The sequence below is a fragment of the Sorex fumeus genome, unplaced genomic scaffold (assembly GCF_029834395.1).
Source record: "Sorex fumeus unplaced genomic scaffold, SorFum_2.1 ptg000033l, whole genome shotgun sequence".
Lineage (NCBI taxonomy): Eukaryota > Metazoa > Chordata > Mammalia > Eulipotyphla > Soricidae > Sorex > Sorex fumeus.
Window position 1 is genome coordinate 17,151,151 of NW_026606090.1, and position 27,171 is coordinate 17,178,321.

Genomic DNA, 27,171 nt, shown 5'->3' on the forward strand with positions numbered 1-27,171 from the left:
TCTAGGCATATTAGGGTTAACTCAGGACTTTGTCCTGGGTGCTTTCTATATCACTGAGCCATTTGTGGAGTCTTTTCTCACTGGGAATTACTAACAGCATGATTTCTAGAATCATCTCAGCAACTGTATGTGGCATCATGATTTGAACTCAAGACAGTGTGCTGGCTGGACAAGTTCCTTAAACCATTGAGTCATATTTTGGGCATTCTCCACATTTTTTGACTCAGTACTTTTTGAACTTCTGGGGCAGAACAGTTTTGTCTTACTAGTTTACAAACCTCACAGTAATTTGTAAGAGAGGCATTTTGTATCATTTTTATACCAAAGAGTTATTTTTTTTTAATTTTTAAATTTTTATTAGTGAGACACCATGAGTATACCAAAGAATTTTTATTAGCTTGGCTAAAGTGATGCCATTACTGGCAGAAGCATTTTACTTTTTTTTTTAAATTTATTTATTGAATCACCGTGAGAAAAGTTACAAAGCTTTCAGGCTTAAGTCTCAATCATACAATGATCAAACACCCCTCTCCTCACCAGTAATTATTTTTCATCACCAAGAACCCCAATAGAGCTCCCCACCCCTCCTGATGCCTGTGAGGCAGATGATTTTTACTTAACTCTCATCAAGAACCCAATATAGCCCCCCACCCCTCCCGAAGCCTGTGAGGCAGATGATTTTTACTTAACTCTCTCTCTACTTTGATTGCATTCATTATTTCGACAAAAGGTGCACCATTATTGTTTGGAATTTCCCCCCAACAATCAGAACTGCTGAAAAGGCGTTGTGAAATAATTTGTTTTCTATTAGTGGTTATGAAAACCATATGATGTTTCACGGTCGCTATTGCAGCCCCGTGATTTTGGATTTCTGATATAATTACGAGATTGGTTTCTGTGCACCTGGTGCCATGGCCGTGCCTGAGAGCCTCTCGTGGGGGCAACTCATGACTTCTGTTGAGCGTGAAGGACGAGCCGGTTCTGCCCCCCTTCCCATAAGGCTGCAGATGCCCTGTCACCGCTGGCTCATACCTGGCTTTCCAATAAGCAATAAGGCAGGGGCCTCCGGTGCTGCGGGGGGGGGGGGGGGGTGCGGGGAAAGGTGGAAGAGACACCCTTTCCCTCCTGCGGGTGCATGGCGCCACAGTTTAACACATAGTCCATTCACATTTCTGCCGCAAGCCCCTGGGCTCTGGATTAAGTCCGTTTGCCTCTGATGCCATGGTCGTACTGGAGAGCCGCTCATGGGGGGCAACACCAGTATTTTACTTTTAAGTTCTACTGAGCTGGAGTCGTTATACCTCTTTCTAAGTTCTCTTAAAATCTAAGGTATACAGGTTTTCAGATACAAAGGAAAATAATCTGGAGAGAATATAATAGGGTCTCCGAGAAGTAAAAATTGGGAATAGAGGAAGATTATGTAAGAAAAGCGGAGGGATTATAGTGGAGGGAATTAAATATCAGTCTATAGAAGTTGGCTTTTGGGATATGTTGTTTAAGTTTTGAGTCAAGCAATGAACAGGATAAATATAAAATGTTTGGCCTCAAGAGGTATCTCAAAGTTAAATGCATGCTTTGCATGCAGGAGGACCGGGCTTGATCCCTGGCACCACTTAACCCCGCTGAACACCTCCAGGAATTGCACAAAGCTGGCTGTAATCCTTGAGCATCACCGAGTATGCCCTTTCCCCCCAGTAATGTTTTACTGATTTTGCAGGGGGAAAAAAAAGACTAAAGGGAATCTTGTAGAAGACTGTTAGAATAATATGACTCTGAATAGGGGAAGAGTCATACCTATAGAAAAGAAGCCAAAACAGAAAAAAGAGAATACAGGAAAGCAGAAGTGTTAATAACTGATGATATTGTATATATATGAAGAAAAAATTGATATTGTACTGACAACAGGAAATGGAGCTTTAAAATATTTGGTGAATATGTGAAAAACAAATCTTTAGTTTCTTAGCATAGAATTTAAATTAAGTAAATTACCAGCATCACTTTGGATATCATTTTTGATTAGGAAATAGATAAAAAGTTGTTACAGTATCTTGGCAGATAATTGTCTTATGTAAACATTTCATTTTTATATAGAAAAGTATAAATTGAAATTGATCATTTCTGATCTAATTATCTTTTATTTTCTTTCATAATAATCTCTAGTACATGATAACAATAGTGAATTCAACTTATAAGCCCCATTTAAGTTTTGTTGGCTAATGTGAACTGATTAAAATACAAGGTTGTCTTACTGTAGACTGTAAATGATGGAATGTGGACTCAGGTCGTTCATATTGTCTTATTATTGTATGTCTTTCATAATTGCATACTGTATTTCCCTTAGGCTTACTTTTTGGTTTGTTTTCATATTGCACTTATATACTTTTGAGGAAAGATTACCCTTAACTTTTATTAATAATCAGAGAGAAAGTTCTAGTGGTGGTGCACATGCCTAGCTTATGTGCGGCGCCAAGTTCAGTCCCTCACTCTGTGTTCCTCCACCTACATCCTCCCTGGTTCAGCTGGATGTAGCTCTGGTGGCCCTTACAAGAAGTTCTAGGTGTTGTCCCTATTTTAAACAATGTTTAATATTTAAATACTAAAATATTTAAAGAGATTTAATCTATTAAATCTGTTTCAAGTATAGTTCTCCCAAAGATTACTAAATCTGGAAGGAGTAACAGGCTTTGAGTAACAGATTAACCTATTTGGCACTAAGCATGATTTTGTTGTATTTTCATTTCAACATGCTTGCTTGGTGCTTATTGTGTGTAGAACACTTATTGAGGTGAGTTGCGAGGTGAAGGGTGATTTCGGCTTCTCTAGAATTGCTGTTCTAGGAAAACCTGTTATTCGTCGATTGCCTCGAGCAGGCCCCAGTAACGTCTCTTTCATCCTAGCCCTGAGATTATATTCAAGGCTCTTTAGGAGAATGAGACCCATCATTGTTACTGGTATTTGGCATATTTGGTACGCCACAGGGAGTTTGCCAGACTCTGCCCTGTGGGCAGGCTGCATTCGATAGCCTGCAAGTTTGTCCAAAGTAGGACAAACCAATGAAGAAAATTTCAATTCTGAACTAATGAAAGTTTTCAGGAGGAGCAGAGTTCATCAAAGCTTGTTAATGGAGCCATTGAAAAACTTGTAAACTGAAAGAATGTCCCTTGCTGGAAGAAAACTTTTTTTTTCTAACAAGTATAAATGCCTTCCCCCCAAAATAATTAATTTCCTGAAGTAAACTCGTTAGGTTATCCTGTTTCCTTATTGTGAATAAATGGACAAATAACTCATATGTTTTTGCTAGGCCAGCTCTGTGTTGATCTGGGTTGCCTATGTGCACAACTAGTGCCCTACTTACTTACTGACCTCAGTGGATTTTGTTTCCTATTTATTGACATCTTAAGGAGTTTTGAAGGCCTGGAGAAAGAACTCAGTGGAGAGAATGCATGCTTGAGGCCTGGTATTGAGCCTGACCCCACATGTCCCTCTGAGCACCTTTTGGAATGGCCCCTGAACAGAGCTCTTGTGATACCCCGCCCCTATTCAAGAAGAAAGAATTCTAAAAGCCCTTTTAGAAATTGTGTTGTGTGGTCTTCTCAAATTTTTGTTCCACTGTAGTGATCAACAAATGTTAGTAATCAGACTTCTTATGCTTTGGATAGTAATTTGAAAATGTAGCAAGATTTGGTTTCTTCTTTGTAGTCATTAAAAATCATTTTTCTTTCCCTCACTTGGCCATGCCTAAGAACCATTCAATTTTCTACTTTCCTTTGATTTTGGTTCATACACAGCAGTGCTCAGGGCTTTCTCTTGGCTCTATTCTGAAGAGTGCTCTGAGAACCATAAATGGTACCAGAGATCAAAAGTGGATTGGCTGCATGCTAGGCAAATGTTCACTCTTGGCAGGGGGCATATATGGTGCTGGGAATTAAAAGTGGATTGGCTGCATGCTAGGCAAATGCTCTACGGGCTGTCTTTCTGGCCCTCCAATCTTCTATTTTTTAAAGCTGAAATTTACTTCCCTTTGTCCTGTGGGTATTATGTGTAATAAAGCTATTCTTTTAGATTATTTTGTATAATAGAGTGTTTTGACATATTTGATATGCCAGACACAGTAACAACAAAGTCTCCAATGGAGACGTTACTGGGCCCGCTCTAGCAAATCGACGAACAATGGGAGGGCCTTTACCTTTACCTTTACCTTTTTATTTTTAAATTTTTATTAGTGAAACACCATGAGGTACAGTCGTAGACTTACAAATTTTTGTGCTTGGGTTTCAGTTATACAATGATCAAGTACCCAGGCCTCCACCAGTGCCCATTTTCCACCATCACGGGTCCCAGTATCCCTCCATCACGGGTCCCAGTATCCCTCCCACCCCCCACCCCCCCCATCTCACCCTGTCTCTGTGGCAGGGCATTCCCTTTTGTTCTCTCTCTCCTTTTGGGTGTTGTGGTTTGCAAAAGAGGCAATGAGTGGCAATCATGTTTGGTCTATAGTCTACTTTCAGCATGTTTCTCCCATCCTGGGAGGATCCTCCCAACACCCTTTATTTGGTGCTCCGTTCTCTATCTGAGCTCCCTTTTCCACTAGCATGTGTGGCTGGCCTCCAAGCCACGGAGCAAAATTCCTGGTACTAATCTTGGCCACTCTTGGGTGTTAGTCTCCTATTTTGTTACTTTATGTTCCCCAGATGAATGCAATCTTTCTATGTCTGTCCCTCTCTTTCTGAGTCATTTCACTTAACATGATACTTTCCATGTAGTACCACTTGTATGTCAATTTCATGACTTCATCTTTTCTAACAGCTACGTAGTACTCCATTGTGTAAATGTACCAAAGCTTCTTTAACCAGTCATCTGTTCTCGGGCACTCAGGTTTTTTCCAGATTCTGGCTATTGTAAAGAGCTGGCTGAAATAAACAAGTGCAGATGTCACTTCGACTATACTTTTTTGCCTCTCTGGGATATATTCCCAGGAGTGGTATTGCTGGGTCAAATGGGAGCTCAATTTCTAATTTTTTGAGAATCGTCCATACTGTTTTCCAAAAGGGCTGAACCAGTTGGCATTCCCACCAGCAGTGAAGGAGGGTCCCTTTCTCGCCAAAACGGTGGCAGCACTGGTTGGTTTTGTTCTTTTGGATGTGGGCCAGTCTCTGTGGTGTGAAATGATATCTCATTGTTGTTTTGATCTGCATCTCCCTGATGATTAATGATGTAGAGCATTATCTCATGTGCATTTTAGCCATTCGGATTTCTTCTTTGAGAAAGTTTCTGTTCATCTTGTCGCCCCATTTTTTGATGGAGTTGGATGTTTTCTTCTTGTGGAATTCAACCAGTACCTTGTATATCCTTGATATCAATACCTTGTCGGATGTGTATTCGGCGAATATCCTTTCCCATTCTATAGACTCGCTTTGTATTTTGGTTATAATAGAGTGTTTTGGCATTAGATAACATAATAAATAATATCTCAACTGAGAAGTACTTAAGTTTTAAGTTTTGTAAAATAAATACACACTTAAAGTTAATTTGCAGTTAAATAAATTATAATTGTGGGAGAAGAAAGTGGCAACATAAAAGCTTTGGTACCACTAACAGAATTCTAAATGAAGGGCCTGGGATATGATTCAAAGTGTTAAATCATACGCCTAGCATGTGTGAGGTCCTGTGTTTGATCCCTGACAACATATAACTTCCGGAAACTGTTGAGTATAAATTTAGTTGTCTCTGAGTACCCCCAGCCTAAACACTGAAATGTCAACCTTTTCTACGCACTCAGAATTGCTGGAAGTTGCCTCAGACCCTGGAGCATCATTCCCCCCGCCACCCTCCAATCAATTTGGTAGACAAGACTGTTACTTGAAACTTTGTAAGTTTAAAGGTAGTGAAGGGAGAGATAATTGGGCAGGCCTCTGGCCTTGCACATGGCTGACCAGATTTAATCCTGGCATATGGTCCCCGAACCCTGGAGTACCGCTGGTTGTGCACCCCTCAGCCACTCCAAAGGAGGTAAAGTTAGGTGGAGAGATTGAGAGGTGCTTATGATTGTTTTTACAAGTCAAGAACTGATCAGTACATGGTGGTCGGAAAGAGGTTTTAGTTAAAACTACATAGTACTTGTTTGGTAGTTTTTAATTACTAAACTTGAGCCTTACACAAAAATTAGTAAGGATGAGCACTTCTTTATTATAACTAAATCAGAAGGTAACCAAAGTAGGGGCTGGAGCAGTAGTTCAGTGGGTAGGGTGATGCCTTGCATGCACAGCTGACCTGGGTTTGATACCTGGCACCCTATATGGTCTCCCAACTCTCCAGGAGTTACGGTTAGGTTAGCCCTGAGTATAGAGCCAGGAGTAAAGCCATTGCAGAATATGGCCCCAAAACTTAATAATAAAAGATAACCAAGGTAAGGAATAAAGTGTTGCTAAAATTCATTAACCATAATTTGTTGTTAGTAATTAATAATTTCTTTTTCGGTTGGGTTACCTTCCCAGTGGTGCTGGAGTATTTCCAGGGCCAGCAATGATCAGGAGGCAGTACTGCATTGCTGGTGATTGAATGTAGCACCCTGAGCATGTTATGTATGCATCCAGACTTTTGTTCTCTCTTGCCCCTTTTTTCATTTTGTAGGTGGTTAAAGGTCTTTATCAAGCGGACGAGAGTGGGTAGGGTGATTGCCTTGTATATGGTCAACGTGGATTTAATCTCCAGTGCCCTGTATGGTTCCCTGAGCTCTGTAAACCCCAAGCTCAGAGCCCTGAGCACCTTCAGATTTCCAGTTGTGGCCCTACAAACAAAACAAAACTCCTTAAGTCTAATCATTGCTCTTAAGTTTCTTATAATAGAGGGAGTTCCATAGTAACAGTAATAGAGACAGGTTTTCAAAATGAGGACCAAGTTGATTCTCACTGCATGAGTATTTGACCAAATACTTAATACTTTTGAAAACAGGAAAAATCTATACTGCTTAATCTTTTTGTTCTAAGATTCTATATAGCAAAAATGGCTATTTTAAACATTTTTGGTGTAAAATTTAGTGACATAAGTATATTCTCATAGTATATTGTTCTGAAGTCAGCACTACTATCTTTAGGACATTTTCATCATCCCAAACTCTACATATTAAGCAGTAATTTCCTTTGTAACTGCTTTTTAGGGAATGGAGGTGAGTGGGTTTGGACTACATCTGTGGTGGATGTGGTCACTCAGGGATTACTCTTTGCAGTCCTGGGCGCAGCTAGGAATCAAACCTGGGTTGCCGGTTTAAGGCAGATTCCTTAAGCATTCCCTGTATATTCTGGCCCTTAGAATGTCTTTCACTGTACACAACAGTTTTGTCTGTCCATGTTTTAAAAAGATAGACAATTAAAAACGATTAGAGTTCCTTTGAGCATTATGAAATTGAGAGCAATTACAAATAGATAATAGCCTTAAAAAATTAAAGATGGACTGGAGAGATAGTTCAGTGGGTAAGGCACTTAAAGTTGTTTTGCACAGCCAGCCTGGGTTTGATTTTTGGTACCGCATGTGGTTCCCTGAATACAGAACTGGGATTGAGCCTTGAGTACTCTTGGGTGTGGCCCAAAAAAATTAAAAGACATCTTTGGGAGGGATGAAAATTGGACTTCAAGATGATAATGAGTATCTCAGATGATATCTCAATCTCTAGGAAATACCATTATCTTTAAGATTTCCTAGATGATAATGCCCAAAAATTATATTCTTTCATGGTATAAACCTATGGTAGTAGAGATCATTGAGCAAGAATATTTACTGTTCCAGTTTTTAAATTAATTCCCCAACTCATGTTGTGAAACTACTTTATTGGAGCATCAACTTTGTTTTTGCCTCAATGCTGCCACCTGGTGATTATAATGGACGTCTCGGCATGGTGTTACCACAACAAAGGGTTCAGTAAGGTACAAATTATATGCCTCCCTCCTGCTCTCCTGCCACAGATCTCATCCTGCTTTTGAGAAATTGAATGGAATGTGGCAGCAATCTGTTACTGAGACTATGAAGTTACTTTATGAGTTTACTTTGTAAACATTTGTCACTGTCACTGTCACTGTTCTCCCATTCTTCATTATTTGCTCAAGCAGGCCCAGTAACATCTCCATTGTGAGACTTTGTTGTTTCTGTGTTTGGCATATCCGAATATGTCATGAATATGTCACGGGAAGCTTGCCAGGCTTTGCGGAGCGGCCTAGATACTCTCGGCAGCTTGCCAGGCTCTCTGAGAGGGGTGGAGGAATCGAACTCGGGTTGGCCATGTTGGCTATGTGCAAGGGAAACGCCCTACCCACTGTGCTATTGCTCCAGCCCAAACATTTGTATATTAATAAATATTAATAATATTGTGTTTGCATGGCTTTAGTAGACTCATAGGCTGGAGCGATAGCACAGTGGTAGGGCGTTTGCCTTGCATGCAGCCAACTGGCCGACCCAAGTTCGATTCCTCCGCCCCTCTCGGAGAGCCCGGCAAGCTACTGAGAGTATCTCGCCTGCACGGCAGAGCCTGGCAAGCTCCCCGTGACGTATTTGATATGCCAAACACAGTAACAACAAAGTCTCCAATGGAGACGTTACTGGGCCAGCTCGAGCAAATCGATGATCAGCGGGAGGGCCTTTACCTTTACCTTTATTAGACTCATACCAACTCATGATTCTAAGATGCCATTTATTTTTAGTTCTGGTTCTAGAGAGTAATTTAGTTAGCATATTTAGTAATACTTAGTGAATGCCAACTATATATGAGAACTGGTTCTTAGTAGTAGACACATAGTTCACATTGAGTTGGAGCACAAATAATAAACTATGTATACGTATGATAATTAATTAGTAAAAAGGAAAACCAAGAAAGAAAGACCTTAATTATTTGGGTTGATGTCTACTGAAACATTAAGTGAAATGATCAAAGAAAGCATAACAGAGAAGGTAGTTGACTTTGAGTAGAGATTTGAAAAATTGGAAAAGTCTGTCGAAGGGTTCTGGCAAATAAATGTAAAGGTTATGTAACTAAAAAACCTGACTTACAAAGCAGAAGCAAACGAAAAAGTTAGAGTAGATTATAACGAGGCAGAGAGCAACTGGAGATGAGGTAAGAGATGTAATTGGTGGTGATAGTGGTGTTGGTAAGTGGACTGCAAAATACAGAGACCTTGTGGTGTTCTGAGATGAAAGCGGTAGACTGGATATGGGTTTGGGGCAGTGCAGTGACATGTTCTGATTTAATAGGTTCACTTTGTCTGATGTGTTTAAAGTGTGTAAACGATACTTGTTATAAAGGCTTTTTTTTTTTCTTGTTTAACTATAAGAACATGTTTACCTTTAAAAGACTAAGTTTGTACAGCTCTGGGAACTGTGATTATATGACAATACATAATTATAATGACATCTCTTCACAAATTGTTATTTTATCCTTGTAATACAGGATAATGGGACGTAATTTATAATGTTTTATTTGAAAAATATCTCTTATGTTTGAATCTTACCATGAACTCATTGTTTTAGTCCCTACTCACTGATTTTCATTCTCTTTAATATTTTGGCAGTGAAAGTAATCTGGAGTTATAATTGTTTATGCTCAGCAATATACTAAGACATAATAAAAAACAAATCATGATATACTATTCGGAGTGCTATTAGAGGAAATTTCTTAGCTTTTGTTAGTTACTAATTAAACCTTTCTTTAATTTTTCCCTTTTTTTTTCCTTTTTTTTTTGTGCCACACCCAGTAGTGCTCAGCTTCTGCCTCTGCACTCAGGGATTACTCCTGGTGGTGCTCGACCATATGTTGTGTTGGGTTGATTGTGCATACAACACATGCACCCTACCAGCTTCTTTTTTATACCATGGACACCAGAGTATCAAGTATCAGTTGTTATTTGGGGGAATAACTAGCAAAGTGTTTTGTGTAGTCTTAAGACTGGAATCATTTGTTAAGTACCTAAAAAATTAAGTTAAACTCTACAGCTCTGAGTAACCAGGCAGCCAATTTGTCTATAAGCAGTGTTTCTCAGCCTTTTTCCTTACAGTGTCTCATTTGTCCTGTTGCCCCTTTGGGGGAAATACAGCTTCTGAATCCAGGTCTAATATTGAGGTAATCCACTTTGAGTTGACTTGTGTACAAGATGTAAGATAGTGTTTTACTTGTGGTTAACCAGTTTTAAGCACCATTTGTTGAAGAGGTTTTCTTAGCACCACTTCATACTCAACTCTTTTGTCCTTATGCCTGAGGATCTGTTTCTGGGCTCTTATTTCTATTCCATTGGTCTGAGAGTCTGTCTTATTCCAGTGCCACACCATCTTCATTGATATAACTTTAGAGTATAATTTAAAGTTGGAGAACGAAGGCATAGAAATGTCCTTGCTCCACAACTAATCTCAAAAACAAAGTCGAGCAGCTAAAATGTCCCTGGTGAACTGGTCTCTGGGCTGAGAACTCTGGGACCTTCTCAGAATGGAAGTCGGCAGATTCCTCCTAAAACCTCTGCCACCAGAAGACCCAACCGCTCCCATCCACATCCACCATCTTTCAGCATAGAAAAGGCCCTGCTCTACAACTAATCTTGAAAAGAACATGATGTTGCTGAATTGTCCCAGGTAGATTGGTCTGGGCAGAGAACTCAAGGGCCTGCTTGGAATGTGGATAGGCGTATACCCCTTTCTGCCAAAAGGCCCAGCATCTCACACCTACTCCCAAAACTGTCTAGCATAGAAACAGCTGCAATATTGCACTGATGTGTGTATATACTAAACTACCCTTACATTCCTAGGACAAATTTTACTTGGTCATGATATATGATCTTTCTTTTGTATTGTTGGATTTGGTTTGCTAGTACTTTATTGAGGATTTTTGCAGCTATATTAATCAGTTTTCTTTTTAGAGATGTCTTTGTATTCTTCAGGTGTAGAATAATGTTTGCCTCATAGAAATTGTTTGGGAGAATTTCTGAGAAGTTTAAACCTGATATTAACTATTATTATTTATTGGATCTCTAAATTTAAGTCTTAGTTCTTCTTCTGCAATCATAATTGGAATTTATCTCACCCACCTGGAGAGAACATTTATTGTTGCTCTCTTATAGTACTTATGTGCACTTATTTATATGCATTTTACCACTCATCTTTATATCATGAATTTTAAGGGCCAATAATGAAGCTTCTTTCATTTTATTCAGTTGAAAAAAAATTTTTGTTTTGTTTTGGGGGCACACCAGTCAGTCTCAGGGCTACTCCTGGCTCTGTTTTTAGGGATTATTACTGGCAGTGCTTCGTGGGATTGAACTGAAGTCAGTTGCATGTAAAGTCAGTTGCATCTAAACTCCTATACTGTTTCTTTGGCCCTCAATTGCATTTTTGTTTATTTTGTGTTTGGGGTCACTCCTGGCAATGCTCAGGACTTACTCTTGGCTCTGAGCTCAGGGATCAATCCTGGCAGGCTCAGGAGACCAGATGGAATGCTAGGGATTAAACCTTGGTTAGCCGCCTACAAGGCACACCCCCCCTATCTACCGTACTGTTGCTCCAGCCTCATCAATTGCATATTTAAAAATTTAGGCACTTGGGCTAGGGAGATAGCTCAGATATTAAAGGATCCTGATACTACCGTACTCACCCTGATTGCCCCTAGCAATATTGGGTTTGAGCAGTGAACTGTCCTCGTCGTTGGGGCACGAGTGGTCAGTCCCCTTGGGTTCCCTTGAATATTGCTTGGGAAGCACCTCAAAAAAATATGCCAAGGATTTTCTTTGTTTAATCCATTCTGCATCATATAGTTTCTAATTGACTCCATATATTTGGGATATGACTTCTTTGATCAAAATTGTCACTGCAAGTATCATTTGTACCAGAAGTCTTTGTTAAAGGTTACTATTTGGTTTTAAATTTAGGAAAGTGAAACAATCCTAAAGCTATGTGTAACCTCACAGGAATTAAAACGTTAATATTTTTGTGTTAATAGTAAAAGGAGAAAGTACTGTTATCTGAATGAATTGTATTATTTCTTTACAGCCGGTTGCTGAACCTATTCCCATTTGTAGTTTCTGTCTTGGTACAAAAGAACAAAACCGAGAAAAGAAGCCAGAGGAACTCATCTCCTGTGCAGACTGTGGCAACAGTGGTATGTGATATCCTATATTTCCTCTGAAAGGTTACCAGGCACAAGGAAAATTACCTTTTTCTGGTGTTGGGGGCATGGGCACATCCACATTCAGCCGTGTTCAAAGCTTGACTCCTGGCTCTGTGCTGAAGGATCACTCATGGCGGTGCTAAGGGGACCATCTGCAGTGCTAGGTATTTGATCAGGGTTGACCATACGCAAGGCAAGTACCTTAATTTCTGTATTTTTTTTTTCTGGCCCTACAGAAAGACCTTTTGATGCTTAAGTTTGTATGCTTAATCCTTATAAAAATCTTTTAATTTGATTATGATGTTAACGAAGGTTGGTGAGCTTCTAGATAAGGGTAGGGTTTAAGTGTATACCTGTAATGTTTTATTCAAATAATTTAAATCAGGTTTTAAGTCATTTTTTTAATTAGAAAAAAACAGACTCCCTTCAACTTTTATATTTCATTTTTGAACAATTGTCAAATCACAGCAATTTGAAGTTTTTGTTATTTTTTTAATAATTGTTGCATATCTTTCTTGATTTATGTCTTAGGATTCATAAATAGAACTGGGATGATAACAGATTTTTTTCTTGATAGAAACTTACATATGTCACATGAGAAGTAGTGTTGACATTCATTGCAGTTTGTTGAGCTAAAACTCTGGGATCTAAAAACTTTTTTTTAGAATGTTTAGATTTAGTGAAGAGTCCTCATTTGTCAATTCCAGAGATACTCTTGCTCTGTGTTTTAAGAACTTACATGACTTTGTAGGAAGGTCTTAGTAAACCAGTATCTTTACTCTTTGACTTAAGTATCATTAATAATCAGGACTTGGTCCAGAATCTAGAAACACATCATTTCATGAAGAAACAAACTTAGTAGTGGAATCGGATGTTTGTGAAATTGTTGGAGGGCCGAAGAGACATCTCAAGACTAATTTGTTTTGTTTTGGGGCCATATCACTGATGCTCAGATGATGCTTGAGAGACCATATGGGATATTGGGGATCAAACCTCGGACAGCTACATGAAGGCAAGCACCTTTATAGCTGTACCTCTCCAGTCCCTCAAGACTGATTTTTAAGAATTTATTTTTGGAATTAAGCATGATTGACTCTAAAGGGGGGTCACATAGATCCTTCTGTCTGGAAGAGGTGAAAGCAGGAGACTACTATGGAACTCATGAGTTCTCTTATTTGGAATGTGGGGGGAGGAGTGCATAACACACCTCGGGGCGGCTTACTCCCAGCTTTGTGCTTAGAGTTGCTTCCAGGGATCTTTCCTGGACCTTCTGCATTCTTTGGCCTAAAGCTTTTTTTTTTTTTGTAGCTGAAATATGAAATGCAAATCTGGCTAACTTTTGTCCATCATAGCCATCTCTCATTAACCATGAGCAGTAGATACTGGTATTGCCATGACTTTCCTTATTATTGCAAAACAGTACCAGGAAGGTGATCTTTGCCTCATTTCTGCCTTTCAGAAATCACTCATTCAATTGGTGAAACTTTAATATTTGAACCCTAGGTGCAAAGGTATTTAAGTAAAGGTTTTCTTTCTTTCTTTCTTTCTTTCTTTCTTTCTTTCTTTCTTTCTTTTGTTCAGTTTCTATTGAAGACATTGGACAAGATGGTAATAAATCTGGAGTGGTAGATAATCATATTGTGTAATAACACAAGCCAAAATGATTGTGAATAAATTGTGAATGATTGTAAATCTGAAGAGATTTCACGGTTAAATTTAAAGTAAAATTATTTAAGATTTGCTAAAAATAAAGTAATTTGTCATATGATGCAGTGACTTCCAAACTCTGGTTTCTTATGGGAACCCTATGGAAACCCAAATATATAAAACAGATAAAAATGAATATGCTGGGAACTGTAACCAGTAGGCTAGATTGGGTTTGATTCTTGGTACTGCATGGTTTCCTGAGAACTGCCTGAAGTGACCCCTAAGCACTGTGGGATGTTCCCCCAACCAACAACAACAAATAAATTTGCTCTCAGTGAGGAGGATAAAAAAGGGAGATGGGGAAACTTTTGCTGTATCAAAAGTTCTGTGAAGTAACGTCTTTGATTTTCTGCAAGATAGAGAAGAGTACAAATTAAAACCAATTTATGGACAGGGAGCTTTTAAAGACCAGTAGAAGAAATGCTAGGTTTTTTTTTTTTCTGTATAAATTACGTTGAAGTAAACTAGTTTTGAACTGAAATAGTTTTGTTTCAGAACATAGTCACAAACTTTATATTTCATATTGTTTCTTCTATGAATCAGGATTTTGAAGGCTGCTTACCTAGGCAATTTTGACATGGAGTCTTTCATGAATGCAATCAAAACTTCACCTGCTGAAGCCTTTCATAAGGGCTCACTTATCTGGCTGACAAATTAGTTGTTTGCTGTTTATAGGAAGTCTCAGTTTTGTGCTATATAGGCCTCTTTATAGAGCCGCCTTAGACTGTCTTCGCAGCTAGATTCATGTAAGAGAGAACAAGGCGAGATCTGTAATATCCTTTTATAACCTAGTCTTACAGGTCACACTGATTAGCCACCTTGATCAGTCTTGTTTAGTGTGGGAGGGCACTGCACAAAAGATGTGAATAATCTTGTCTAGAGGTAAGAAGGATTATCATAGCCTAATTTTCTTTTCTTTTTATTTCTTTTTGGGTCCTACTTGGTGATGCACAGGGGTTACTCTTGGCTCTGCACTCAGGAATTACTTCTGGCAGTGCTCAGGGGACCGTATGGGATGTTAGGAATCGAACCTAGGTCAGCCGCATGCAAGGCAAATGCCATACCCACTGTGCTGTCGCTCCAGACCTGCCTAATTTTCTTAATAGAAGGAAAGCATGGCTGTAACTAAGTACACTTAGCCCTCAGGGTCGTTGAGAGGTTCTTAGATTAAAAATCCACTTTTACCATATACTAATTATTATAAGGAAGAGTTGTTACTACATTTTTTCTGATCACAAAAATATCAAACTTCAAAATAACTCTCAAAACATTTCTAATATAAGAGAGTAACTTGTATTCATTTATTATTCAGCCAAGTTATTTCAGTTGAATATTATTTAGGCAGGAACTAATACTGGACATGATTCTCTTCCATTAGAGGATACAGTCATATCCACACTCATACTGGGAAATTGATAAATGCTAAGGAACCTAATATGCACATCTTTGGAATGTGAGAGAAACCAGAGTATCTGGCAAAAAAAACATAAATATGAGAAGAACATGCAAACTGCACAGATAGTGGCCCCAACCAGTAATTGAGTTTTTGTAATAAAATACCTTAGAACCCTGCATCACTGTCATCCCATTGTTCATCAATTTGCTCGAGTGGGCGCCAGTAACGTCTCCATTCATCCTAGCCCTGAGATTTTAGCAGCCTCTCTTTACTCGTCCTTCCTAATGGTGCTGCATTGAGGCTCTTTCAGGGTCAGGGGAATGAGACCCATTATTGTTACTGTTTTTGGCATATCGAATACGCCACTGGGAGCTTGCCAGGCTCTGTCGTGTGGGCAGGATACTCTTGTAGCTTCCCGGGTTCTCCGAGAGGGAGAACGAGACTATAAGAAGTCATGCAGCAAAGGTTCCAAGGTTTTCCAAACAAAACCTTGGAACCCTACATTTATCAACAGTCTGCTATATATGAAATTTGATATTTTCTCAAAGTTTAATGTTCTTCAAATTAAGATAACTTGAATAGCTTTGGGTAAATAATTGTATTAACTATGGCAATAGGCCAAAAGCTATAAGTACATTTTTCTGACCATAAAGTCTAAGGGGCAGAGCTACGAACAGGCAGTTTATTTTTAAAGCATGCCCTCCCCCCTTCTTTGTTGAGCATTGAATGGGGGCAGGGGTCATACACAGGGCTGCAGTGATCTTGCAGTATATTTGGAGTCCTTGCTGGGAATAGAGCATAGCTTCTCGGTTGTGCGTGCTCTCATACTCACTTGTTTGCAGATGCTGGAGATCTCACGCTATGTTGTGATACCAGGATCCCTGATGGCATAGCCAGAGGACTTATACTCTTGTGGGGTGGTTTTGGAAGTTGAATTCTGGCCTCATGACAACAGAACAGATGCTGTACCACTGAACCATCCTCAGGCCCACTAACAGGCAGTTGATATGAGAGAAAATTTATTTGAGCATATAAAAATATTTTGCTAATGTATAACAGGTCACAATGATAGTGTGTATGTATGTATGGGTTCTAAATTCTAATTAGTGTTAATAAGACTCAGTTGGAGTGCAAGGTTCAGATGAGACATAATAGCTTACCTTCCAGGATTGTCTTATTTTCTTTGATAGATCATTTGATCCAAGGTAATTTATCCTTGTTATAATATTTCTTTAATACAATTGCAGAATGATTCTTGATAAATTGTCAATTTTCCTCTTCTTTTTAGGTCATCCATCCTGTTTAAAATTTTCTCCTGAACTAACGGTTAGAGTAAAGGCCTTACGGTGGCAGTGTATTGAGTGTAAAACGTGTAGCTCCTGTCGAGATCAAGGCAAAAATGCAGTGAGTATCTTCCTCTTCCAATGAATATTTCATATCAGAACTACTTCTGTAGTGTATGTAACTGGCATTTCTACTAGGGATGCTTGATTAATTTTCAGTCAATAGGTCTAGAAGATCTTAGAAATTATAGCTTCTTTGAATTGTACACCATTATTGTAAATATGCATTATTTTCAAAATATACGTTATTTCTAGATTGCTTCCATATCACCTTAATTCTGTATTTGCAGAACGACTAAGCTATTTTTATTTATTTATTTAGCTTTTTGGGTCACACCCAGCGATGCTTAGGGGTTGCTCCTGGCTCTGCATTCAGGAATTACTCCTGGCAGTGCTCAGGAACCTTATGGGATTCTGGGAATCAAACCTTGATCGGCTGTTTGCAAGGCAAATGGCCGTCCAGCTGTACTATCACTTAGACTTGAAACTAGGAGACTTTATTTATTGTTTTCCTGTCATTAATTAAAAAAAATGTTTTTTAATTGAATCATCATGAGATACAGTTCCAAAGCTTTCGTGTTTTAGTTTCAGTTATACAATGATCGAACACCCATCCCTCCACAAGTGCACATCTTCTACCATCAGTGTCCCCAGTATCCCCTCCATCACAATCTTTCCCCTTCCTCTAGGGCAGAGAATTTCCCCCATACTTTCTCTTTATTTTGGGGCATTACAGTTTGCAGTACAGATACTGAGAGGCTGTCACGTTTGGTCCTTTTATCTACTTTCAGCACACATCTTCCTTCCTGAAAAATCCCTCCAACCGTCATTGACTCTCTCTTCTGTATTCCAACTGCCTTCTCTTTCAGCTCATGAGGCAGGCTTCCAACCATGGAGCAATATTCCTGGCCCTTGTGTCTATTGTCCTTGGGTGTCAGTCTCATGTTATTTTATATTCCACAAATGAGTGCAGTTGTTCTGTCTTTCTCTTTCTGACTCATTTCACTTAGCATGAGACTCTCCATGACAATCCACTTACAAACAAATTTCATTACTTCATCTCTCCTAACAGCTGCATGGTATTCCATTATATAGATATACCAACGTTTCTTGAACCAGTTGTCTGTTCTCAGGCCCTCAGGTTGTTTCCAGATTCTGATCATTGTGAATAGTGCTGCAATGAACATACAGGTGCAAATGTCATTTCTACTGTGCTCTTTTGCACCCTCAGGATATATTCCCAGAAGTGGTATTGCTGGGTCATATGGAAGCTCAATTTCTAGTTTTTGAAGGAATGACTGGGCAGGCTACTTTAAAGAAATGCTCGTTAATTTTTTTTTCTAGCAGTATGAAGGCATTTAAATTTTCTTTTTCATCAACAGACTAAAATTAACTTCTATCTGAATAAATTTCAAAGTCTTTATCAAGACTGTAGTTCTTTTTAAAAGTTGGATAAAGCAGAGGGGTTTTTTTTCCTTCTAACTTAAAACTGTCCATTTACTCAGTTGATGTAAGTTAAGGGAACTTTTGCAAAATATTACAGTAATTCAACTATTATGAGAATTTTTTAGCTTTCTAGGTTTTATAAAATCCGATCCTGATGTTTTTGTTTCATATAGTTAAACAATATTACACTTACTCTTTTTTAGGATAACATGCTCTTTTGTGATTCCTGTGACCGAGGTTTTCACATGGAGTGTTGTGATCCACCACTTACCCGCATGCCAAAAGGTAAGAAATATATTCTGAATTCAAAGGGGTGAGTTGATTAAAAAAACGAAAAGCATTTTTATCTGATTTGTTAAAATGAAAGTAATTTCTATGTTTCTCTTTGAGTTTGTATTAGGAAGAGAGTGGTAACATGGAAAGTGGGTTTAATTTTTCTATTTAGGCATTGTTTTATGTTACGAATGTATTTCCCCTTCTCTACCCTCTTCCCCAGTTTTGGGAATTGGTGATGATCAGTGCTTATTCCTGGCTGTGCCCCCAGAAATCACCCTGGTGATGCTCTGGGAACCATATGGTATGCCAGAGATCAAAATTGGTCAGTTGTGTACAAGGCAAAGGCTCTACCTGCCTTTGTTTGCCTGCAGTTTCTATTTTTCCCATTTTCAAACGTAGTCATCCATGCATGGTAAAATAGCTTATTTATAAATTTTTGTCATCATATTAGGTCATGTTATGTCATTGCTAATTTTGAGAGACCTAGAGCTATCAAGTTCTGCTTTACTCAGAACTTTAAAAGGCTTTATAAAATCATAAGTGCCCACATTACATGAGAATACCTTATTATACTGTTCATTTAACTTCTGTACCTTGTAAGATAATTAATTAGGATACATGTACCTATTGGTTGAATTTTTATCGTATCATATGCTTACAGTTTGTTTTAAAAGTATCCAGTTAGATCCCTTCTACTTTGTCTGATCTCAGATATTTTAAACTCTGATTCTGTAAACTAATATTTTGTAAATAAAACATTGTAGGATTTACCTTTTAGAAGAAAGCTTTCATGATCTTGGAAAGAGACTCAATCTTACTACCAAATCATTATCCTTTAGGGTTTTATTTGGTTTCCCTTTAGGCTAGTTTCTGCTATTTGTTTTTAATATTTTGAAATTGAAATTTTATATATTGGGAAACTGTTCCATTTAGAATCCTTCAAGATTCTAAAGGATTTTCTTAGTACTGAATTCTGGTATATTTAATGCCTACAGAACGGTTTCTATAGTAGCTAAATCAGAAAGCATTTTGTTTGGTTTGGGTGCTTCTTTCTTTCTTTCTTTCTTTCTTTCTTTCTTTCTTTCTTTCTTTCTTCTTTCTTCTTTTTTTCTTGCTTGCTTGCTTGCTTATGGATAACCCAGAATCCAGGTTTTATGCTCTGTAGTGACTTGGTAGTATTGCTCAGGGTATTATAGTGCTTGGGATCATTCCATGGTTGGCAGGATGCAAGCAGGCACCTTACTCCCCTCATCTCTCTAGCTTGGGAAACATCTTATTTTGAAATAATGTCAAACTTAACAGAAAAGTCATAAAAACAGTGCAGAATTGTTCTCATTGTACCTTTTAATCAGTTTTCTGTTAGGATGTAGCATCTTACAAACCACTAATGCAGCTACTGAGACCTATTTGATTAACTATCTATAGACCTCTTTTGAATTTCTAGTCCAGAATTCCGATTCAGTATCTTTTGTTGTATTTGATTGTCTTACTTCCATAGTCTCTTCCAGTTTCTATGCTAATTTCTCATACTTTTCTTTATCTTTCCTGATCTCACTTAAGAAGATTACTGTCATTGATTTCTGGAAACCTTCAATTTGAGTTCTCTCTTGCTTTATCATGGTATGATTGAGATTATGAAGATTATGAAGTTGACCTCAAAGTAATATTTTCTTCTTATTGCATCCATAGTAGGAATATATAGAACTGACATGATGTATTATTAGTAATGGTTACTCTGATTACTTGATTACAGTGGAGATTTCTGAGAGACATCTTAAAGTTACTCTTCTTCTGCTTTGCTAACTAATCCAGCATCCTTCAGTGATTTTTTTTGTACCATTTTAAAAATTTTGGTTGCTTAATGATGAGTTTTCCTCTTCCATATTACTTCTGTATTTTTTAGTTGAAATTCTCCAAGGAAAGGCTAGCCATTGAAATTCATTTATTTTATTTATGATTATTATGCCTTCTTGTCTCAGTCAGACCAATGATGTCGTACTTGATCTTTTGCGCTTGTACCATCAGGTCCTTGATGGATGCATCTAATGCCAGTGTACGTGCCTTGAAAGTACAGACAGTCATTTTTGTCTTTCTTCATTTTGGCAGCCTAGTTCGGCCTTGAGATTTTATCAGCCTCTACTTGCTCATCCTTCCTAACGCTGCCGTATTTGTCGATCTTTCAGGGTCAGGGGAATGAGACCCATTATGTTTACTGGTTTTGGCATATTGACTACGCTTGCCAGGCTCTGCCAGGTGGGCAGGATACTTTCATAGCTTGCCAGGCTCTCCGAGAGGGATAGAGGCTTTTAGGGAGGCCCCTTATTGCCCTTGCAGGTGTTCCCATGGTTCAATTCATATTTGAATCCTATCAAATATGGTGCGGCAATCCTGAGATGGGTATTAAGTGTCTTATGATGTGTACGTGGCTGCGCAGTCCGGAAAGTGTCCTGAAGTGTTGTGGCGGCTGGGTAATGGAGGTAGTGGAGGTGGCGGAGCTCTGCCAGTGAGGTATTTATCTGGTGCTGGTAGGGTGGGTCTTCTGCGCATAATCCCTGGGTCACCTGCTTTTGGTAAAAGCAGACAGGGCAGGGTAAGGTGGGGCTCTGATTTTAATCCCTTGGTCACCTGAGGTTTTTGGGAGCAGGCAGAGGATCTCTGTTCCCAGGTCCATTGAGCCTGGACTCCAGGGTCTCAGAGTTCCGCTTACCTGATTCTGTGGGGCTTTATTCATGCGTGACTCTCGGCCTGAGCGTCCGGAAAGCGTCCTGGAGCGTGGCAGTGGCTGGGTAGTGGAGGTAGTGGAGGTCTGTCGGGTTGCTGGGAGCAGGCAGAGGATCTCTGTTCCTGAGTCCGTTGAGCCTGGAGTCCACGGTTACAGAGTCCCGCTTCCCTGGTTCTGTGGGGCTTCACTCATGGGTGAGTCTCAGTCCGAGAGTCCAGAAAGCATCCTGGAGCGTGGCAGCGGCTGGGTAGTGGAAGTAGTGGAGGTCAGTGACATCACATCGTTTTTGACACTGGAGAAGAACTATTCCTCAGAACATGCGACAAAAGAGGTGTCAGTGGTGTTTGTGGTCTTGTCAACACGAACTTGGCCATAAGCATTGATTCATTCGAATGCCTAACAACCCAAATCGAAAGATTACACTTGAATAGATGTGGCATACTGCCTGCAGTTTCTCTTCGTTGTCTATGCACCAACATCCAATTATGATGAAGGAGAAATTGAGAAGTTCTACATAGAGCCGGAGAAGTTCTATAAAGAAGACCACACCTCCTACAAGATCATTGTCGGTGATTTTAATGCCAAGATAGGATGGAGAAGATCAACCAAAGAACTCCACATCGGGACCCATGGCCTAGAATGGAATGAACAGGGTGAGAGACTGAGTTCACCATGTCGAACAAGACCATCCATGGTAACTCACAGTTCCTGAAAGCTGAATCAAAACGTTGGACTTGGGAGTCTCCTGGTGGACAGTTCCACAGTGAAACTGACCACATCATATTCAGTCAATGGTTTTGCCTGACTGATGTCGCTGTTGTCCCAAAATTCCAAACGGGATCGGACTACCATCTCCTTTGTACAAAATCCTATTTCACCAAGTGGGGAGAAAGGGCTGCAAAGTATAAGAAGAGAACTCCCAGAAAAACCACCAACTGGGAGCTCTCTGGCAGTATTGTGTCAACATGGGAAGATGCTGTCATTAACAACATTGATGAGGAATACGATCAACTGGTTGAGCACCTCCGTGATTTTGCGAGAAACGCCGAGAAAGAGACACACACACAAAAAAAGCCTATCTTCGAAAACTCTTGAGCTTATTTGCTTAAGTGGCTTGGCGCAAGCCTCAGGCAATCACAAGCAAACGTCCGAGCTCGCAAAACAGTGCAGAGAAGCGATAAAGGAAGACTGCAAAGAGAGAAGAGCAGCAGTACTGGCAGATGCAGCAGAAGCCAGGAATTCCCTGTCCTTCACCAACTTCAAGACCAATATGACTGCCCTCCAACTTCCTGATGGATTTATCACTTCCTCCAGAAGGGCAATTGAGAAGATTATCCATGACTTCTACTTAAATCTCTTTGATAGTCACGTCCACCTGCCCACATTACAAATTCCCAGGATGGATATGTCATTCTCAATGTTCTCCCTTCCAAAATCCGACACGCCATTTCGTCGGTAAAGAAGCTAACAGCACCAGGCCCAGACAAGGTCAGACCCGAACACCTGAAGAATCTGCCATCGGTACTCATCAATACACTGGCTTGGCTCTTCACACGCTACCTCTCTGAATGCAAGGTTCTGTCCCAGTGGAAAACCAGAGGACTGTACTACTGTACAAGAAGGGAGACATCCACAACATTGGCATCTATTGTCCAATAAGCCTGTTGTCTGTCGTCTACAAACTGTTCACTCGAGTCATCCTGAATAGGATTGGCAGAACACTAGATGAACGACAACCATGCGAGCAAGTTGGGTTCCATAATGGATTTAGCACAATCGACCATATCCACACGATAACCAAGCTCATTGAGGTTTCTCGGGAGTTCAAGATGCCACTCTGTCTAACGTTCATTGTTTTAAAGGCCTTTGATTCTGTTGAGACGGAAGCAGTCATCGAAGCCCTAGCCAAACAGGGTGTTCAAACTCAATACATCAGGATCCTCCGTGAACTGTAGGATTCACTACCAGGATCTCACCATTCTACAAAGAAGTGATCATCCATTTCAAGAGAGGGATTCGACAGGACGATACCATTTCACCGAAACTCTTCAGTGCCACCTTCAAGAACGTCATGAGACAACTTGAATGGGAAGAAATGGGAGTGATATAGATGGTCGGCAACTACACCACCTCCGCTTTGCTGATGACATCGTTCTAATAACGTAGGCTCATTTGCCAAGGCATCGATAATCAGATGGGCTGGATACGGAATGGGATTTGGAGACAACCTCTGGACTAGAGCTGTTACCGACTAGATTCAACTGGACATCAAAAGACCGTGTGGCCAAAGACCACGTGGCCGCCAACCTACCAGATGGTCAGACTTCTTCGTCAAGACCCTGAACCTTTTGAGGCTCTTTGTGTTTCTAGAACGAGCAGACACCATTGGGCTACACTAGCACACAGGGACGAATGGAGACGTTACTGGCACCCGCTCGAGCATATCGATGAGTAATGGGATGTCAAGTGATGATTATTATGAACTCATGGATATTTTATCCTATGGTTTATATTGCTGGGTTTTTTTGTTTGTTTGGTGGTTTTTTTGGGGGGGCGGAGGAGGGCTTAGATTAACCCTGATTTGGCTTTTGGGAGCACCTTCAGGTTTTCATATACTTTTTATATGACATTTTTTTATTTTCTGGCACTACCAGTGTTCCAGGTTTTCTAGTATTTCCCCTTCTCCAGTTCTGAAACTACCATTAATCTCTAAACCTGGCTTTCCATGTTTTAAGTTAATTAGAAGTCATTATCTTGGCTGTTGGTATAAATCAGAGATTCTAACTGCATATTGGTGGATTTCAGCCATTTGTGGATTTTAAAATATGTGTTCTGATTGTAGTATTTTGTATTTTTCTGAGGTTTCTTATCAGATTCTCTTGTGAAGGTTTGACCTGACAGAAGTTAAGGTCACTTGGCTTAGAGTATCTGAAATACTTCAGTGTACTGATATCTATTGTATTTTTATGTGAATTTTCTTTCATAGGCATGTGGATATGTCAAATATGTCGACCCAGGAAAAAAGGCCGAAAACTTCTACAGAAGAAGGCAGCACAGATAAAACGGCGATATGCTAACCCTATAGGACGTCCAAAAAACAGGTTAAAGAAACAAAACACGGTGTAAGTTGTACTTGTGGCAAGGTGAGGGGAGAAAAGGATAGGGTCTTCTCTATAGTGTAGGATTCACACATTTTCTTTATTAAAAATTCATTTGTTATTATTGGCACTTTTATAATAATGGCTAACATTCATTGAGCCATAGTGAAGTGCCAAGGCACTGTTCAAAGTGCTTAATGTGTTAAATCATCTTATTCTCACATAAAACTCTATGTAGTTAGTATTCTTGTTACTATTTTTCAAGGAGGAAACTACAGCATAGAGAAATTAACTTACACAGGTTTATAGTAAATGTTGAACTGGGATTAAAATCCAATTAATTTTGCACCAGAGGCTGACAACCATTGCTTTATATTGCTTATGCAAAACCAGAAAATTTAAAATTATGTTACCATAGCATTTTATAGATTCTAGATGTAGTCTTAGCTGTTTGTTTTTAGTAGGTATTCAAATCTCTGGATAGTGTCCATTGAGGTCATAGTTAAAACTTATTACTATTTTCTGATGTAATATATTTTTCATCTGCTAGCTGGTGGGTCAAGATTCAGCTAATTCCTTAAAATCTCCCTTTTTAATAATTTCCCTTTGATGATATGTAAAATATCTGTAGACCTGTAAATTTCCCTTTTTTCTCAAAAACTTTAACTGCCTTTAATACCTAAGACTATCTTGACGTTTATATAACTGAAATGAACGGACATTAGCAACTTGAAAATTGACAGAATTAACATTGTAGATCATATTTTTTTTTCTTTTTTTGGGGGGGGCTCACACCTGACAATGCATAGGGGTTACTCCTGGCTCTGCACTCAAGAATTACCCCTGGCAGTCCTCGGGGGACCATATGGGATGCTGGGAATCGAACCCGGGTTGGCCGCGTGCAAGGCAAATGCCCTAATTGCTGTGCTATCACTCCAGCCCCTTCTTTATATATATATATATTTAATTTTTATTAAAAATTAATATTATATTCATAATTATTTATTTAATTTATTTAATTAATTTATTTAATTATAATTATATATTTATAATTAATATATATTATATGTTTATATATTTATAATTAATTATATATTTTATTATATGTTTATATAATATTTATATATTTATAATATTTATATATATTTATAATATTTATGTATAATATTTACATATATATTTATAATATATTTATAATATTTAAATATTTTTATTATATTTATATATTTATATAAATATAAATTATATATTTATAATTAATATTATATTTATAATATTAATTTTTATTATTTATATTTATTAATTTTTATTACCATGAGCTACAGTTGTAGGCTTATTTTTGTGCTTGGGTTTCAGTTATACAGTGATCCAGTATTCATTCCTCCACCAGTGCCCTTTCTCTACCACCAGTGATCCCAGTATCCCTCCCATCCCCCCACCCCCTCATCCCCCCCATCCCACCCCGCCTCTGTGTCAGGGCATTTCCTTTTATTCTCTCTCTCCTTTTGGTTGCTGAGGTTTGCAAAAGAGGCATTGAGTGGCAGTCATGTTTGGTCTATAGTCTACTTTCAGCATGCATCTCCCATCCTGGGAGGATCCTCCCAACACCCTGTACTTGGTACTCCCTTCTCTTTCTGAGCTGCCTTTTCCCCTAGCATGTGTGGCTGGCCTCCAAGCCATGTAGTGAAACCTCCTGGTACTTATCTCAACTATTCTTGGGTGTTAGTCTCCTATTTTGTTAATTTATATTCCACAGATGAATGCAATCTTTCTAAGTCTGTCCCTCTCTTTCTGACTCATTTCACATTGTAGTTCATATTTTCAATTTTAAATTAAGCTTCAGTTTTCCTATAGAGTGATCTTTTGATTTCTGACTTTTTAAAAATTTAGACGTAAAAGCCTAACTTGAATTTGTGCTAAGGTCCCAGGACTTATTTATTAGCACCCAAATTATTATTTATTTGGGTCATGCCTAGCAATGCTCACGGGTTACTCCTGGCTCTGTACTCAGGAATCATACCTAGCGGTGCTTGGAGGACCATATGGATGCGGGGGATCCAACCTCGGGTTGGCCACGTGCAAGACAAACGCCCTTCCCACTGTGCTATCGCTCCAACCCCCATTCCCAGGACTTTGTATTTGAAGGGTCTTAGGTGCTCTTTGTTCTAACTACTTATGGATGAAAACACTGACATTTAGAAGGACTGTCCTTTGTTCAAGATATATAGTTAGTAAGCAACAAGATTATGATTCAAATGTGCTTCCACCTTTAGGCATAATACTTTTTACTATAAATGACTAAGGTTTCTGGAAATAATGTTTTTATTAATATTTTTATCCATGACGTATTTCCAGTTTATGAAATATTTTTACCACATTTGAAATATTCAGGTTTTAAAAAACAAATCGTAAGTTGTGAATTATGTATTAAGTAAAAAATCTTGTGAATATTTCTTTTTTAGTAGTTAACCCTTTCCCTGTTTGATTCTTTAGATCAAAAGCTCCCTTTAGCAAAGTTCGAACTGGCCCTGGAAGGGGTAGGAAACGTAAAATCACCCTCTCCAGCCAATCAGCGTCATCGTCAGAAGAAGGATATTTAGAGCGAATAGATGGCTTGGACTTCTGCACAGATAGTAGTGTCCCCTTGAAGTTCAACAAGAAAACCAAAGGGCTCATTGATGGCCTTACCAAGTTCTTCACCCCTTCCCCTGATGGGCGGAAACCTCGAGGGGAAGTGGTAGATTACTCTGAGCAATATAGAATCAGGAAAAAGGGCAACAGAAAATCAAGCACTTCAGATTGGCCCACAGGTAAAGGTTTGTTCTTATAGAAATAAAAGTATATTTGAAATAACTTTAAAAGTAGTGAACAAAGTAGAGTAAGAATGAATTCATTGACTCCTATTATTGAAGGTATGGTGTCTTGTTTACTGCACAGGAATTTAACTTTGATTTCTTTCCAGTGAATATTGCATAGCTGAATGTATTCTCTTCCTCATTTTTGCTTTCAAAAATTGGTTTGGTACAAGAAAGAAAATCCTTATTCTCAGG

The 27,171-nt window shown here is 38.9% G+C and overlaps 1 protein-coding gene across 2 annotated transcripts in view; it reads left to right on the forward strand.

Annotated features, from left to right (window-relative positions):
• The window catches only part of KAT6A (lysine acetyltransferase 6A), a 117,786-nt gene that overhangs the window by 46,396 nt on the left and 44,219 nt on the right, over positions 1-27,171 (forward strand). The window contains exons 3-7 of one of the 2 annotated variants that reach the window (XM_056116910.1): positions 12,016-12,124; positions 16,525-16,640; positions 18,229-18,310; positions 24,010-24,145; positions 26,615-26,931. In XM_056116910.1, the coding sequence (XP_055972885.1) occupies positions 12,016-12,124; positions 16,525-16,640; positions 18,229-18,310; positions 24,010-24,145; positions 26,615-26,931 (760 nt within the window). The remainder of the gene's footprint in view (positions 1-12,015; positions 12,125-16,524; positions 16,641-18,228; positions 18,311-24,009; positions 24,146-26,614; positions 26,932-27,171) is intronic. The other variant, XM_056116911.1, reaches the window with a different exon arrangement.